This window comes from Papio anubis, chromosome X, assembly GCF_008728515.1.
Source record: "Papio anubis isolate 15944 chromosome X, Panubis1.0, whole genome shotgun sequence".
Taxonomy (NCBI): domain Eukaryota; kingdom Metazoa; phylum Chordata; class Mammalia; order Primates; family Cercopithecidae; genus Papio; species Papio anubis.
The window spans coordinates 96,571,245-96,586,875 of record NC_044996.1 but is presented as its reverse complement, the minus strand read 5'-3'; the positions used below and the strand labels follow the sequence as shown (position 1 = coordinate 96,586,875).

The 15,631-nt window shown below is 49.4% G+C and overlaps 2 protein-coding genes across 2 annotated transcripts; one reads left to right on the top strand and one right to left on the bottom strand.

Moving 5' to 3' along the window:
- The first annotated feature begins 1,093 nt into the window (after positions 1–1,093).
- On the top strand, positions 1,094–2,191 carry ERAS (ES cell expressed Ras). Its single transcript, XM_021933072.2, has one exon. It carries the CDS (start codon positions 1,305–1,307, stop codon positions 2,004–2,006), a length of 702 nt encoding a protein of 233 aa, XP_021788764.1. The 5' UTR covers positions 1,094–1,304; the 3' UTR covers positions 2,007–2,191.
- Positions 2,192–3,261: 1,070 nt separating this feature from the next.
- On the bottom strand, positions 3,262–8,088 carry PCSK1N (proprotein convertase subtilisin/kexin type 1 inhibitor). Its single transcript, XM_003917682.4, has 3 exons — positions 7,873–8,088; positions 4,038–4,513; positions 3,262–3,622 (listed from the first exon to the last, which is right to left on the bottom strand). Exons 1-3 carry the CDS (start codon positions 7,984–7,986, stop codon positions 3,427–3,429), a joined length of 786 nt encoding a protein of 261 aa, XP_003917731.1. The 5' UTR covers positions 7,987–8,088; the 3' UTR covers positions 3,262–3,426.
- Between the last annotated feature and the right edge of the window lie 7,543 nt (positions 8,089–15,631).

Genomic DNA, 15,631 nt, shown 5'->3' with positions numbered 1-15,631 from the left:
TCTTGTTATTGTCTCTTTCTCTCTGCCAGAATCTAATCCTCACAAGGGCAGGGACTGGGGTCTGTTTTGTTAACTGCCACACCACAATGCCTGGCACGAAGGAAGATTCTTGAATTAATGAATGGAGATTAAATTATAATTTAAAAGCCTGGCATGAACTAAGCACCTTCTGCATGCTTATCACCTGCTACTGACATATAGTTCACTTTTTTTTTTTTTTTTTGAGATGGAGTTTTGCTCTTGTCCCCCAGGCTGGAGTGCAGTGGTGAGATCTCACCTCACTGCAAGCTCCGCCTCCCGGGTTCACGCCATTCTCCTGCCTCAGCCTCCCAAGTAGCTGGGACTACAGGCATCCGCCACCACGCCCGGCTAATCTTTTGTATTTTTAGTAGAGACGGGGTTTCGCCATGTTGGGCAGGCTGGTCTCAAACTCCTGACCTCAGGTGATCCACCTGCCTCAGCCTCACAAAGTGCTGGGATTACAGGCGTGAGCCATTGCACCCGGCCCACTTTTTTACCTAGTTTGTTGTCTCTCACCCAGACCAGAATATAACCTTCATGAGGGCTACAGTTTGTTGTCTATTTATTGCCCACCTCTATGTCCTTGCCACACAGTAGGTTCCCAATAAATGTATGTTGAATAATTAATAAAGACAACATTCTAATGATAATGGCTAACAGACCACGTAATTGACATATTTATTTGGTTTATTGTCTTATCTGCCTCTGCCTTTTAGAACATAAACCTTCTGGGGGTGGGAATGTTGAGTCCCTACTGTCTGGCAGGCACCGTGCTGGGCTGGGGTTCAATGGTGACCCAAACCGGCAAAATCCTGCACTCCCTCCATCATGGGGAGGAACTGCTAATGGGCATAGGCATTCTCTTCGGGGTGAGGAAAATGTTCTAAAATTTAGTTATGGTGATAGTTGCGCAACTTAATGAATATGCTAAAACCCGTTAAATTGGACACTAGCTGGCTGAACTTGATGGGATGTAAATTACATCTCAATAAAGCTGTTTGGGAAATCCAGACTTCACAGTTGTTGGTTCGTGTGAGGAGGGAAGGAGAGATGGGGGGGACGTGGGGCAGGGAGAAAACAACATAAATCATATATATATAGCACGCAAATTGGAAGGTGATCAGCACACAATAGGCACTCGGTAAATGTTAAAATAATGACACCCCACTGTCTCCTTGCCCTCACATGGTCTCCCCTAACGTATTGCCTGTTGTCTTGCTTCTTCTCTTCCCACTTGCAGAGCCCGCTGCCCACGTCTCTTCCCTGAGCTGCCTGCTGGGGTCATGGAGCTGCCAACAAAGCCTGGCACCTTCGACCTGGGCCTGGCCACATGGAGCCCTTCCTTCCAGGGGGAAACCCACAGGGCACAGGCACGCTGCAGGGATGTTGGCAGGCAGCTGCCTGAGTACAAGGCTGTGGTGGTGGGCGCGAGTGGCGTGGGCAAGAGTGCGCTGACCATCCAGCTGAACCACCAGTGCTTCGTGGAGGACCACGACCCCACCATCCAGGATTCCTACTGGAAGGAGTTGACCCTGGACAGTGGGGACTGCATTCTGAATGTGTTGGACACAGCAGGGCAGGCCATCCATAGGGCCCTGCGTGACCAGTGCCTGGCTGTCTGTGATGGTGTGCTGGGCGTCTTTGCTCTCGATGACCCCTCGTCTCTGATCCAGCTGCAACAGATATGGGCCACCTGGGGCCCTCACCCCGCCCAGCCCCTTGTCCTCGTGGGCAACAAATGTGACCTTGTGACCACCGCTGGAGATGCTCATGCCGCTGCTGCAGCCCTTGCACACAGCTGGGGGGCCCACTTCGTGGAGACCTCAGCCAAAACACGGCAAGGCGTGGAGGAGGCCTTTTCTCTGCTGGTCCATGAGATCCAGAGGGTCCAGGAGGCCATGGCCAAGGAGCCCATGGCAAGGTCCTGTAGGGAGAAGGCCCGGCACCAGAAGGCCACCTGCCACTGTGGCTGCTCTGTGGCCTGAAGGTCTTGGCCAAGAAATGTAGACCTACCCCCAGGCCAGGGTGATTGTTTATTTGACATGAGACCCCTGAAACAATTAGCTTTGAGGGACACATTCAGTATACTAGGGAAAGATGGACACCTCTCTTGTTTTCACTTGGTGAGGGGCTTTTTGGTAACATGGGAGTGCCTAATGTTGCTTTTGTTATGTCGAGAGATTTTGTGCAAAATTAAATAAATGGTGTTTTTGGTTTCAAAGCTGCCTCCGTGCTGAGTGTTGTGTGGGTGAGAGTGAGACTGGGTAGAATGTTACTTGAGTTGTGAGAATTCTTTCATTCAAGAAATTCAGGGGGAGCCCACGGTGTGCCAGGCTCCGCTTTAGATACAAGAGAGGTAGAGACAAACAAGACACTTAAAAATCCCTGCCCTGATAGATATGGCATCAGGCTAGACAGTGATAAAGGCTACGTGTTAAAGGCAGGTGAAGGAATAGGGTGACAGGTCCAGGAAAGCCTTCTAGAGAGTAGGTAACATCTGGACAAAAACTTGAAGATATCCAAAGGCAGAGGGACTAGCCAGTGCAAAGGCCATGGCTACAAATCAGCTGCTACCACAGCAACCCTCAGTATCTCCAGGGCCTGGAGCAAGAGTACAGGTAGGCCTCTACACTACATAACTAAATAGGTAAACAGACATTGCAAATCAAGCTTTACAAAGCAAACGAAATACACCCTATCCTAATTTGGCAAATACACTTTCTTGGCGACCTGGATATCCAGGCTCCAATTTCTCAGCCTTCTCAGAGTTCCCTGCCAGAATGTGCCTGTCTGCCAAAGAGTGTGCCTGTATTGGGACCTCCGGTTCCCCAGCGCGAAGTCCTCTCCCGTTCTCTCCCCCGCATCAGGAGGTGTTCATGTGTGCCTGTGACATCCCAGCCCGCACCTCAAGCTCTACTCCCGTGCCCCACAAAGCCACCCCTTGGCCCTCAGGAGGATGGTCCCTTGGAAGATGATGGTGCAGGCCCTGAAAGTGGCCTGAAAGCCTGGGATCCCCATACCCAAGTGAGGCCTAAAAGGGGGACACAAGATCCGCGTGGGCACTGCCATTGTCCATGTTGATGCCTTCCCCTCCACCTCAAGGAGAGACATAGACTGAGCAGGTGATTGCTCTAAAGTGCAGGACCCAGGGTAGGGGCTCCTCTCCCCTGGTCTAAGGGCAACCACCACCGTGGGCACCACCAGCCCCTAGAAACTGCCACTCACACAGACAAGCACAGAGCTGCTTCAGATCATGTTTATTGTGGGGCCGGGGGTAGGGATCCTCGGGTGGGAGGGCTGGTTGGCCGGGGTAAGTTGCTCTGGACGTGCTGGCGGGGAGCAGTCCTGGTGGTGGGATGGCGGGGGCACTCCTGGGTCCCAGGGTGCAAGGGATCCGGGCTGTGCTCAGGGTGGCAAGAGGCGGCGTGCAGGCACCTGGGGCGCCGGGGTCTCTAGGCGTTTCACGCGCAGCAGTGCCCCCAGCACGCCTTCAGGGGGCACGTCGGAGCCCACATCCTGGTCGGCGGCACGGCGGAGGCGGCGCGGGGCTGCCACCCCCTCGGAGTCCGCGCTTCCGGCAAGAATCCGTCCCAGCAAGTACCTGCAGGGCCGAGCGCAATGCAGTGAGGCTACGTCCGCGGTGGGGCATTCCCTGGCCCCACCCCCGAGGCCCAGAACGCAGGATCCACAACCACGTACTGCCTGGGGACAGGTTCCCTCCCCAAGGAGGCGTCCTCAGTCCACTGCTTTCAGGAGACAGCCGTCCCCGTCTTTCATCCCAGAAACGGTGGCTTCCCTGCCTCCCTCTCCCCTTTCCAGGACCTGGGGTCCACTTCCCCCACTGAGTACTCAGCCAGGCATCCTTGCCCCGACTCCCTGGATCCAGGACCTCACTCCCTCTTAGGGCCCCAAGACTTAGAGGTTCGCACTCCACGGGAGAAGCAGGCGTCCCAGTTCCTCTCCCTCGACCTCCCCGGACGGAGGAACCCGACCCCTCCCCACCCCCTGCTGGGCACCTCAGCAGCTCGGGGTCCACGTCGGGTGTCTCGTCGCCTGCCTCCTCGGCATCTGGGCCCGCGGGGCCGTCGTCGTAGACTGGGGGCCGGGGTCTGAGCGCTGCGGCGGGGACAGGCGCGGGGACAAGCTGGGCTGCGAGGGCGGCAGGGTCAAGGCGGGCGCGGAGCAGAGCGCGAGCTAGCTGCGCTGCAGGCGCGTCGGGGTCGTCGTCCAGGCCCAGAGCCGGGTCAGAGTTGCGGGGGGCGCCCCAAACACGCAGCAGCTGCGCCAGGACGCGCGCCTGCTGATCCTCAGCCTCCTGCGCCTCGGCCCGCGCCCGCTCCTGACGTTCGGCCTCCAGCAGATGCGCCAGAGCCCGCGCCAGCTCCTGCACCGCCCCCGCCGCCGCCTCACCTCGGGGCACTGACCGCCGGAAGCGGCGGGGAGCGCCAGTCTCAGCCAAGGGCGGCGACGCTGCGCTTAGGCCGCGGGGCTCCTGAGGGAAAATGAGGTGGGGGAAAAGAGTTTGTCAGCGTCTGTCGAGCCAGGGACCCCAGCCTGGGAAGCTCCGTGGGCCTCAAGCATCCCAGATGCCACCAAAAGCACCGTGACCATCCAAATACACCCGGACTCCCCTAAGGCCACTGGAAACCACCAAATATCTCCAAACACACTTAAGGCCACCAAAGATCCCCAGACACCCCCCTACTCCGCCCCACAGCGCGCCAGTGATCCCTTGGTGACTCTCATAATTCCTCCCTCCCCACCCCCACTCCTGGGGACCGAGTTTCTTTATAAGAGTAGCGATGGTAGATATGACAGTTACAGATTTTTCCATATTTAATATTGTGGACAACAGGAACTATATGAATAAACTTGTTCATATACCATTTGGCATGTGTACAAGTTCATCTGTAGAATAAATTACCCAATAACAAATTTTCAGTTCAAGCAGTTTTGAAACAATTTCCACAAGTTTAAAGAAATAAAAGAGGGTACCAATAATCTGAGCAAGGAATAAAAAAGATCATAAAAATGACTGTGAAGGTTTGGAAAAGAAACATACAGGCCACATATAAATATGTTTAAAAGGAGTGATGCCTGCAACACAAATAGCCAATAAAAGAGTAGTACACAGGGGCCGGGCGCGGTGGTTCACGCCTGTAATCCCAGCACTTTGGGAGGCCGAGGGGGGGCGGATCACAAGGTCAGGCGATCGAGACCATCCTGGCTAACACGGTGACAGCCCGTCTCTACTAAAAATACAAAAAAATTAGCTGGGTGTAGTGGCGGGCGCCTGAAGTCCCAGCTACTCAGGAGGCTGAGGCAGGAGAATGGCGTGAACCCGGGAGGCGGAGCTTGCAGTGAGCCAAAATCGCGCCACTGCACTCCATCCTGGGCAACAGAGCGAGACTCCGTCTCAAAAAAGAAAAAAAAAAGAGTAGTACACAGAAGATACAGAGAATTCCTAAACAGTAGTAAGAGAAAAACTCATACAGAAATAGAAAAAATACATGATCACCTACTTCACAAAAATGATTACTAAACATGAAAAATTGGGCCAGCTGTAGTGGTTCATGCCTGTAATCTCAGCACTTTGGGAGGCCAACGCAGGAAGATCGCTTGAGGCCAGGAGTTTGAGACCAGCCTGGTCAACATAGCAAGACCCTGTCTCTACAAAAAATAAAACCAAAAAAATGAGCGAGGCACATGCCCATAGTCCCAGCTACTTGGGAAGATGAAGTGAGAGGATCACCTGAGTCCAGAAGCTCAAGGTTGCAGTGAGCCCAGATTGCACCACTACACTCCAGTGTGCATGACAGAGGAAGATGCTGTCTCTAACAAACATAAAATAAAATTAAAAACCTCATTAGTAATCAGGGGAAAGCAAATTAAAATGCCAGTGAGATACTATGCATAATATAACTAAAAGATTGACCCAAATCAAAAAGTCTGATAATATAAAGTGTTGATATGAATGCAGAAAAATAGGAACTCTCATACTATGCTGGTGAAAATTAAACTGGCAAAGTAATTTTGAAGAGTGGTTTGACAATATCTAAAAAGATGCACATATCCTATGACCCACTCCTGGGACGTTATGCCCCAGAGTAGCTTTGGCACATATACTACTGGTCACAAGTTCATGACAGATGACGGCAGCACTGTTCGTAATAGCATAAAAGGGCAGGGGAGAAAGAAAAGCCTGGAAACAATCCAATGTCCACTGACAAATTGAGAACACATATATAAATCATGATGTCCTCATAGGATATAATGTTATGCAGTAATACAAATAAATGAATTATAGCCACCAAGCATAAACTTGGATGAATCTCGCAACCAAAGTAGAGCCAAGGGAAAAAAAAAAAAAAAGCCAAGTTCCAGAATTTCACTGCAGACTGCCTGAGACTACTAGACACCCTGAGGACTTCCTAGTGACCCCTAGTGACTACGAGGAACCAGTCACCCAGTATGATTCTATTTCAATGATGTTCAAAAAGCAGGAAAAACTAAACAATGGATTGTTTTGAGAGCTACACATATGTGATAAGCTACAAACAAAAGTAAGGAAGTAAGGGATCAATGGACAGAAAATATAGAATATGGACTGTGCAGGAACAGGGGCTGCCATGGGGAGGGGCACACAGCGGCTTCTAACTCTTGGTCAGGCTCTATTTATTCAGCTGAGTGACTGCTACACGGCGGAGTTATTTTGTCATCATTCTTTACATTGTACATATATATTAAACACATTGTTACACGGATATAAGGTAACAGTTTTTGGTTTTTTTTTAAATTCCCATCTTTGATGCAGACAGTATTGAAGAGCTAGAGGAGGATGCCTCTGCAAGTGCCCTTGCTTGGCGCCTACCACTCCTCAGTCACCCCGGGGTGTCACACTCACCAGCAATCACAGCCTCACACACATTATGAGGACTGACAGGCCTGGAGATGTCACATATACAGCCCAACACTGCCACAGCCACATGTAAGGACCTGCACATGTTCACATCCGCAGCTGCCCCTGCAGTTACAGTCGCCAAGCCACCCAGGTGCAAGGACATGCACCATCCTTAAAGACACAATGCAGCAGAGAGACATCATGGCTCCTCTCCTCAGGATGACACAGCTCCACAAAGAAACAGAGAGAAACAGTCTCAGGAACACGCAAATGAAATCCCAGGCACTTGGTCCAACAGAACCACTACGGAATGTGCACACGGAGATGCGAAGACCACTCCCTCTCAAACAAAAACGAAATCACAGAGAGAGTGAGAGAGAGAGAGAGACGCCCATAGGCCATACCAACACACATATAAAGATTCATAAATATACACACGGTGTCACCGAGAAAACAATCGGGCCCACAGAAGAATCGCGCACAGAAGTATTCCGGTATCACACACACTACACACCCAGACGCACCACGGCACCTTTGTAGGACACTTGGAAGCGCTCAAACCAGAGACCACACACTTTCAAGGACACGACACCTCCACACCGCTGTCCTCACATCACACGCACACACACCGATGCGCGCGCGCCCTTTCTTAAAGCGCCTTAGTGCCGTGGAGAGCGTCACAGGCACCGGGCTCGGAAAGGTGGGCAGGGCAAGGTTACCGGCGGCGCCCGGGACAACGCCACCCGCACAGGCAGAGACCGAGTCAGGTCTCAGGTGTGCCGGCGTGGCCTGGGCGCGGACCCGGCGGCCGGAGCCCAGGCCACCCTCGTCGATCTCTCCGCACGTACCGGGAGCCGGCTTGGGCGAGGATGAGGTGGCGCAGCCCCAACTCCAACCCTCGCCGGTGGCATCCTCCCCCAACCCCACCCCGCGCGGGACTGGAGTCGCACCTTTACCGGCCGCGCGCAGAGCGCGGAGGGCGGCTGAAAGAGGCCCAGCAGCAGCAGCACCAAAAGGCCGACGCCCCCGGCCCGCGGCCCCCAGAGCAGCGGCGACTCCGCCATGCTGCCCCAGCGAGCCGGGCTCCGGACGGGCGAACTGGCTGGCAAGTGCGCAGTGCCGGGGCGAGCTGGCGAGGCTGCGGCGCTCTGCGGCTGCGCACGCCCGGAATCAGGGCCTCCCCTCCCCCCCCACCCCCCACCCGACGCAGGCGCAGCCTCGGGGAACTGGCAGCCCCTCCAGACCTCCCGTCGCCATGGAGATGCCCAAAGGGCAAGGTGGAGAGCTGGCGGTTGCCATGGCAGTCGGAGGGCAGTTGCTGGGGCAACCGACCTTACAGTTACCTTGGCAGACAGGAAAACAGGCAAGAAAAATGGACTCAGTGGAGTGAAATGGGGGTCTGGTCCTCATCTCTCTTCCTTGGGGAGGAGATGGACTTTAGTTTGTTCATTAGATAAATAGTTAATGGATCACCCGCAGTGGGCCCGGCCCGCGCCAAGGGAGATGGTTTCAATCTAGGTGATGTGACCATGGACAGCTCAGTTCGCCATTCTAAGGCTCAGGCTCTCAGAGGCATAAAGGGGTTATTACTGACAGCCTCCCTCAAAGTGACCTTGGAGGTTTAGAATGACATTCAGTAGGAGCTCAATAAATGCTCCTTTCCATTCTCTCCTTGTCTCTTTGTCTTTTTTTTTTTTTTTTTTTTTTCTGACAGGGTCTCACTGTGTCCTCCAGGCTGAGGGCAGTGGCCAGATCTCAACTCACTGCAATTTCCACCTCCAGGGTTCAAGCAATTCTCATGCCTCAGTCTGCCAAGTAGCTGGGACTACAGGTGCCCACCACCACGCCTGGCTAATTTTTGTATTTTGGTAGAGATGGGGTCTCGCCATGTTGCCCAGGTTGGTCTCCAACTTCTGAGCTCAAGTAATCGGCCCTCCTCAGCCTCCCAAAGTGCTGGGATTACAGGTGTTGAGTCACCATGCCTGGCCCTGGCCCAATACTTTCATTTCTCCATGGCTCTCTGTGTTTCTCTTTCTGTCCTTATGTGCCCACAGCTCTCTCTGTGTCTTCCTCTCCCCATATGTCTCTCCCTGTCTATGACTTTCTCTCCTTTCATCTCTCCAACCCCTGTCTTGTCTCTGTCTTTATTTTACTGTCTATACCTACTTGTTTTCCGTAGATAGATATATACATAGATACATATATACATAGACTTTACCCATATATTGTTCCAGAAATAAGTTCAAGTCACTGAAATGACATATCAAAGCAAACAAGATCTTGAAAAAATGTGTATCCATAGGGCAAAAAATGTTGGGGAGGGAATGTTAACAATGGTTATCTCTGGGGAGGTAACTAATGGTTTGTTACTTTCTCCTTTATACTTCTCTATTGTCCGAAAAAAGAAAAAGTTACAATAGGCCAGGCTCGGTGGCTCACGCTTGTAATCCCAGCACTTTAGGAGGCCGAAGCGGGTGGATCACCTGAGGTCAGGAGTTTGAGACCAGCCTGGCCAACATGGTGAAGCCCCGTCTCTACTAAAAATACAAAAATTAGCCAGGCCTAGTAGCACATACCTGTAATCCAAGCTACTCAGCAGGCTGAGGCAGGAGAATCACTTGAACCCGGGAGGCGGAGGTTGCAGTGAGCCGAGATTACACCATTACACTACAGCCTGGGTGACAAGAGCGAAACTCCTTCTCAAAAAGAAAAAGAAAAAAAGTTACAATAATTATGTATCACTGTTATAATCAAATAAAAAAGAGTACAGATATTTTCATTTTGGAATTAAAACAAAATATGAAAACATGGCATAAATTTAAAGGGATGAAAAGAAAGATCCATTCATGGTGCTGTGGATGTATCTATCTAACCCATTGACTCTAACTGCCTTCATCTTGATAGTGTTACAAACAACTTTACAATGAAAATCTTTGTATAAATCTTTTTGTGAACCTGAAGATCATATCCACAGGAATGGTGTCATCAAAACACACTTAAGATGGCCCCCATGATTCCTCCCATCTGGCGCTCACATGCTTGCATAATCCCCTGTCCTTGAGTTTGTGCATGACCAAGGGTGACTGACTGTATGCCATTACATGTATGTGATCATATTAAAAATAAGGTTGAGGCTAGGCATGGTGGCTCACGCCTGTAATCCCATCACTTTGGGAGGCCGAGGCGGGCGGATCACATGAGGCCAAAAGTTCGAGACCAGCCTGGTTAACATAGTGAAACCCCATCTCTACTAAAAATACAAAAATTAGCTGGGCGTGGTGGGGGGCATCTCTAATCCCAGCTACTCAGGAGGTTGAGGCATGAGAATTGCTGGAACCCAGGAGGCAGAGGTTGTAGTAAGCCAAGATTTCACCACTGCACTCCAGCCTGAGCCTCAGAGTGAGACCCTGTCTCAAAAACTAAATAAATAAATAAGGTTGAAATGACCACGTTGTAGAAGACTCTCACTGCCTTGTTGGCTTAAGCAGGTGGCCACTTTGGGGAACCTTAAACTCTAGGAAATGAGGGTGGCTTCCAGTTGACATCCAACAAGAAACCGAAGCCCTCAGTCTTATGACTGTAAGAAACAGAATACTGCCAAGAACTCCAGTGAGCTTGAAATTGGATCCTTTCCCAGGGAAGCCTCAAATGAGACAGCAGCCCTAGTGGACACCTTGATTTTCAGCTTCTGAGACTATAAGCAGAAAATCCAGCTAAGCCACACCCTGACTCCTGATCCACAGAAACCATGAGATAATATTGCATGTATATAGTTTAAAAGCTGCGAACTTTGTGGTAATATTCTTTTTTTTTTTTTTTTTTTTTTTTTTTGAGGCGGAGTCTCGCTCTGTCACCCAGGCTGGAGTGCAGTGGCCAGATCTCAGCTCACTGTAAGCTCCGCCTCCCGGGTTCATGCCATTCTCCTGCCTCAGCCTCCCAAGTAGCTGGGACTATAGGCGCCCACCACCTCGCCCAGCTAGTTTCTAATTTTTTTTGTATTTTTTTAGTAGAGAGGGGGTTTCACCGTGTTAGCCAGGATGGTCTCGATTTCCTGACCTCGTGATCTGCCGGTCTCGACCTCCCAAAGTGCTGGGATTACAGGCTTGAGCCACCGCGCCCAGCCTGTGGTAATATTCTTTACACAGCAATAAAAAATTAGTCTGACTAGGATAAGACCTCTATGGAGAAAAAGTTAAAACTCCATTAAAAGGTATAAAAGAGGCCGGCCGCAGTGGCTCATGCCTGTAATCCCAGCACTTTAGGAGGCCGAGGCGGGCAAATCACCTGAGGTCAGGAGTTCAAGACCAGCCTGGCCAACATGGTGAAACCCCATCTCTACTGAAAATACAAAAATTAGCCAGACATGGTGACACGTGCCTGTAATTCCAGCTACTCAGGAGGCTGAGGCAGGAAAATTGCTTGAACCTGGCAGGCAGAGGTTGCAGTGAGCCGAGATCGTGCCACTGCATTCCAGCCTGGGTGACAGAGCAAGACTGTCTCAAAAACGAAAAAAGATCATCTGAATAAATGAAGATGCAATTCATGTTCTTGGATGAGGCAATTTCGTTTTATACAGATGTCAAGTCTATCCAAACTAATATATAATTTCTATGTAATTTCAATTTAAATCCCAGCTGAATATTTTAAAGAAAATCAATTAAATGTACTTTTTATTTTGTTTTATTTGTAATCCTCTCCTTCTGTAATAAAATGTATTTTTTTGTTTGTGTGGGTTTTGTTGTTGTTGTTGTTTTTGTTTGGTTTTTGGTTTCTGGTTTTGTTTTGGCTTTTTTGTTTATTTGTTTGTTTGTTTGTTTTTTGAGACAGTGTCTCACTCTGTCACCCAGGCTGGAATGCAGTGGCAAAATCACGGCTCACTGCAACCTCCACTTCCCAGGCTCAAGCAATCCTCCCACCTCAGCCTTCCGACTTGCTGGGACTACAGGTGTTTGCCACCATGCCCAGCTGATTTTTGCATTTTTTTGTAGAGACGGGTTTCACCATGTTGCCCAGGCTGGTCTTGAACTCCTGGGCTCAAGTGATCCTCCCATCTTGGCCTCCCAAAGTGCTAGGATTACAGGCATGAGCCACCACACCTGGCCATATTTTTAAATGTATATAAGAATCCATGCAAAAATTTGTACACAAATGTTCAAAGCAGCATTATTTATTTATTTTATTTATTTATTTTTGAGTCAGAGTCTCGCTCTGTGGCCCAGGCTGGAGTGCAGTGACCGGATCTCAGCTCACTGCAAGCTCCGCCTCCCGGATTTACGCCATTCTCCTGCCTCAGCCTCCCAAGTAGCTGGGACTACAGGCGCCAGCCACCTCGCCTGGCTAGTTTTTTTGTATTTTTTTTATTTAGTAGAGACGGGGTTTCACCGTGTTAGCCAGGATGGTCTTGATCTCCTGACCTCGTGATCCGCCCGTCTCGGTCTCCCAAAGTGCTGGGATTACAGGCTTGAGCCACCGCACCCGGCCCAAAGCAGCATTATTTATAATAGCAAAAAGTGGAAACAACCCAAATGTTCATCAGTAGATGAACAGATAAGTAAAATGAGGTTTCTCCGTATAGTTGAATATTATTCAGCCATAAAAAGGAATGAAGTGAGGTCAAGTGTGGTGCCGTAATCCCAGCACTTTGGGAGGCCAAGGCAGGCAGATTACTTGAGGCCAGAAGTTCGAGACCAGCCTAGCCAACATGGTGAAACCTTGTCTCTACTAAAAATATAAAAATTAGCTGGCCGTGGTGGTGCACGCTTGTAATCTCAGCTACTCAGGAGGCTGAGGCAGGAGAATCGCTTGAACCTGGGAGGCATGGGTTGCAGTAAGCAGAGATCGCACCACTGCACTCCAGCCTGGGCAACAGAGAGAGACTCTGTCTCAAAAACAAAAAACAAAAAGCAAAAAACAAAAAATGAGAATGAAGTGCCGATACACGTTACAACATGGATTAATCATGCACAAGGAAGAATATTGATGAGAATGCGCACATCACAATTTACAGATTCTGCTTAATGAAGACCCCACATGAAAAGTAACAGATATGCCAGGTTGGGAAATGATATTTGCTCTGTCTGAAATGACAAGAGGTTAAACAAACAGAATAGAAAAGACTTTGAGAAATCAAAAAGAAAAAGACAGGCGCCCCGAGGACAAATGGATGAAAGATAAAACAGGTGGGACATGGTGGCTCACGCCTGTAATCCCAGCACTTTGGGAGGCCGAGGCAGGCAAATCTCTTGAGGTCAGGAGTTCAAGACCAGCCTGGCCAACATGGTGAAACCCAGTGTCTACTAAAAATACAGAAATTAGCCGGGCGTGGTGGTGCTCACTTGTAATCCCAGCTACTCGGGAGGCCAAGGCAGGAGAATCACTTGAACCCGGGAGGCAGAGGTTGCAGTGAGCTGAGATCATGCCATTGCACTCCAGCCTGAGAGACAAAGCTAGACTCTGTCTCAAACAAACAAACAAACAAAATAGCCTGGGCCTCTATGGATTCAAAATCCAACTGCCTCTTCAACATTCCACTTGGATGTTTAATAAGCAAAGTAATGTTAACCTCTCCAAAGCTGAGTTATTGATTTACTGCCTCCAAGCACCTCCGTTCTCGATCCCTCCCCCCACCAAAAACCCCTCCCTCTGTCTGCCCATCTTAGTCAACGGTCCGTCACTCACTTAGCTTCTCCTGTCAAAAATCACACAGAAGCCCAGCATGGTGGAGTGCACCAGTATTCCCAACTTCTTGGGAGGTTGAGGTGGAGGAATCACCTGGAGGCCAGGACTTCGAGGCTGAAGTGAGTTATGATTTCGCCACTGCACTCCAGCCTGGGTGACAGAGTGACACCCTGACTCTGAAAAACAACCAAAAAACAAACAAACAAAAAATCGGCCAGCCATGGTGGCTCATGCCTATAATCCCAGCACTTTGGGAGGCCAAGGCGAGAGGAGCCCAGGAGTTCAAGACCAGGTTGGGAACATAGTAATACCCCTCTCTACATACATACATACATACATACATACATAAATGCCGGGCGTGGTGGCACAACTTGTAGTCCCAGCTACTTGGGAGGCTGAGGTGGGAGGATCGGTCGAGGCTGCAGTGTGCCGAGATCATGCCACTGCACTTCAGCCTGAGTGACAGGGGGAGACCCTGTCTCAAAAAAATAAAAAATAAAAACCACCTAAGTGAACTTTTTCCTCAGTCTTGTCTTTGTGTCCCTAAGAATTGCTTTTAAGTTTCTTCTGACCAGAATCAGGAAGGTTTTTTTGTCTTGTTTTGTTTTTTGTGTGTGTTTTTTTCTCCTAGCCCATAATCAGTGGTGATTGGCCTTTGGCCAAAACATGAAGACATGAAGTTACACAAGCACCCCCCTTCTGGAACCTTCCAATTCACATGTAATCTTCTCAGTCTGAGGCGGTGCCTCTTCCAGAACAACACTTGCATCCTTCATGTTCTGTCACTATAATAGCAACACATATATTCATCTCTCTAAATGACACAGTTTCACCAGGGGAATTTGCAAATTGAAGCAACCACTTTGGGAAACTTTTGAAAAACAAGATTGTTCATTTGAAAGGTGCCTTATAACAACATGGGAAGAAATTCACATGGAGAGAGTGTTTGTCTTATGTTTTTCGAAGAGAGAAATCCTTTTGTTTAACATAGGAGAGACCCTCCTTGTCATTTATGTATTTGGGGATGCAGAAGTGCTGACTTTTTAATAGTATGTTTTGATAGCGTTGTCAAAGGCTTGAATTATTGTTTAAACCAGCTGTGTTGGCACACGCTGTCATCCCAGCACATTGGGAGGCCGAGGTTGGCGGATCACTTGAGCTCCGGAGGTTGAGGCTGCACTGAGCTGTAATAGCCCCACTGCAGTCCAGCCTGTTTGACAGAGTGAGACTTTGTCTCAAAAATATCACAGTAATAAATAAAATAAAATAAAACAGATATAATAACTCTTTTGTGTATGTTTATGCCAAATGGGTTTTCCTGCAACCAAAATTTCTCCTCTGTCCTTTCAGAGGGAATCTAACAAGTCTTTAATAATGATAATTTCTTTCTTTCTTTCTTCTTTTTTTTTTTTTTTTTGTTGAGACAGAGTCTCCCTCTGTTGCCCAGGCTGAAGTGCAGTGGCACGATCTCAACTCATTGCAACCTCCGCCTCCCAGGTTCAAGAGATTCTCCAGCTTCAGCCTCCCGAGTAGCTGGGATTACAGGCGCCCCCTACCATGCCCAGCTAATTTTTGTATTTTTAATAGAGATGGGGTTTCACCATGTTGACCAGGCTGGTCTTGAACTCCTGACCTCAAGTGATCCACCCACCTCGGTCTCCCAAAGTGCTGGAATTACAAGCATGAGTCACTGCGCCAGGCCTAATAATGATAATTTTGTGTCCATCTGAAGCCAGCTCCTTCTCTCTCTTTTATTTCTAATTGTCTCCATCTCTTTTGCGCTCTTTTGGGAAACTTTAAGTATTATCTGGTTTAAATTAAAAAAAAAAAAGAAAAAAAAAACACTTTGGGCTGGGTGCACTGTCTCATGCCTGTGATAATCTTAGCACTTTAGGAAGTAGAGGCAGGAGGATGACTTGAGCCTGGGAGATCAAGGTTGCAGTGAGCTATGACTAAACCACTACACTTCAGTCTGGGTGACAGAGCAAGACTTTGTCTCAAAACCAAACAAACGAAAAACATTTCAGTCAT

Bases quoted from the DNA above. Each gene is read 5' to 3' on its own strand.
- ERAS (XM_021933072.2), top strand. From the start codon at position 1,305: ATGGAGCTGCCAACAAAGCCTGGCACCTTCGACCTGGGCCTGGCCACA.
- PCSK1N (XM_003917682.4), bottom strand. From the start codon at position 7,986: ATGGCGGAGTCGCCGCTGCTCTGGGGGCCGCGGGCCGGGGGCGTCGGC. The intron at 4,514-7,872 runs GTGCGACTCCAG...ATTTTCCCTCAG, and splicing joins TCTGCGCGCGGCCGGTAAAG to GAGCCCCGCGGCCTAAGCGC. The intron at 3,623-4,037 runs GTGCCCAGCAGG...TCGGCCCTGCAG, and splicing joins GTGGACCCCGAGCTGCTGAG to GTACTTGCTGGGACGGATTC.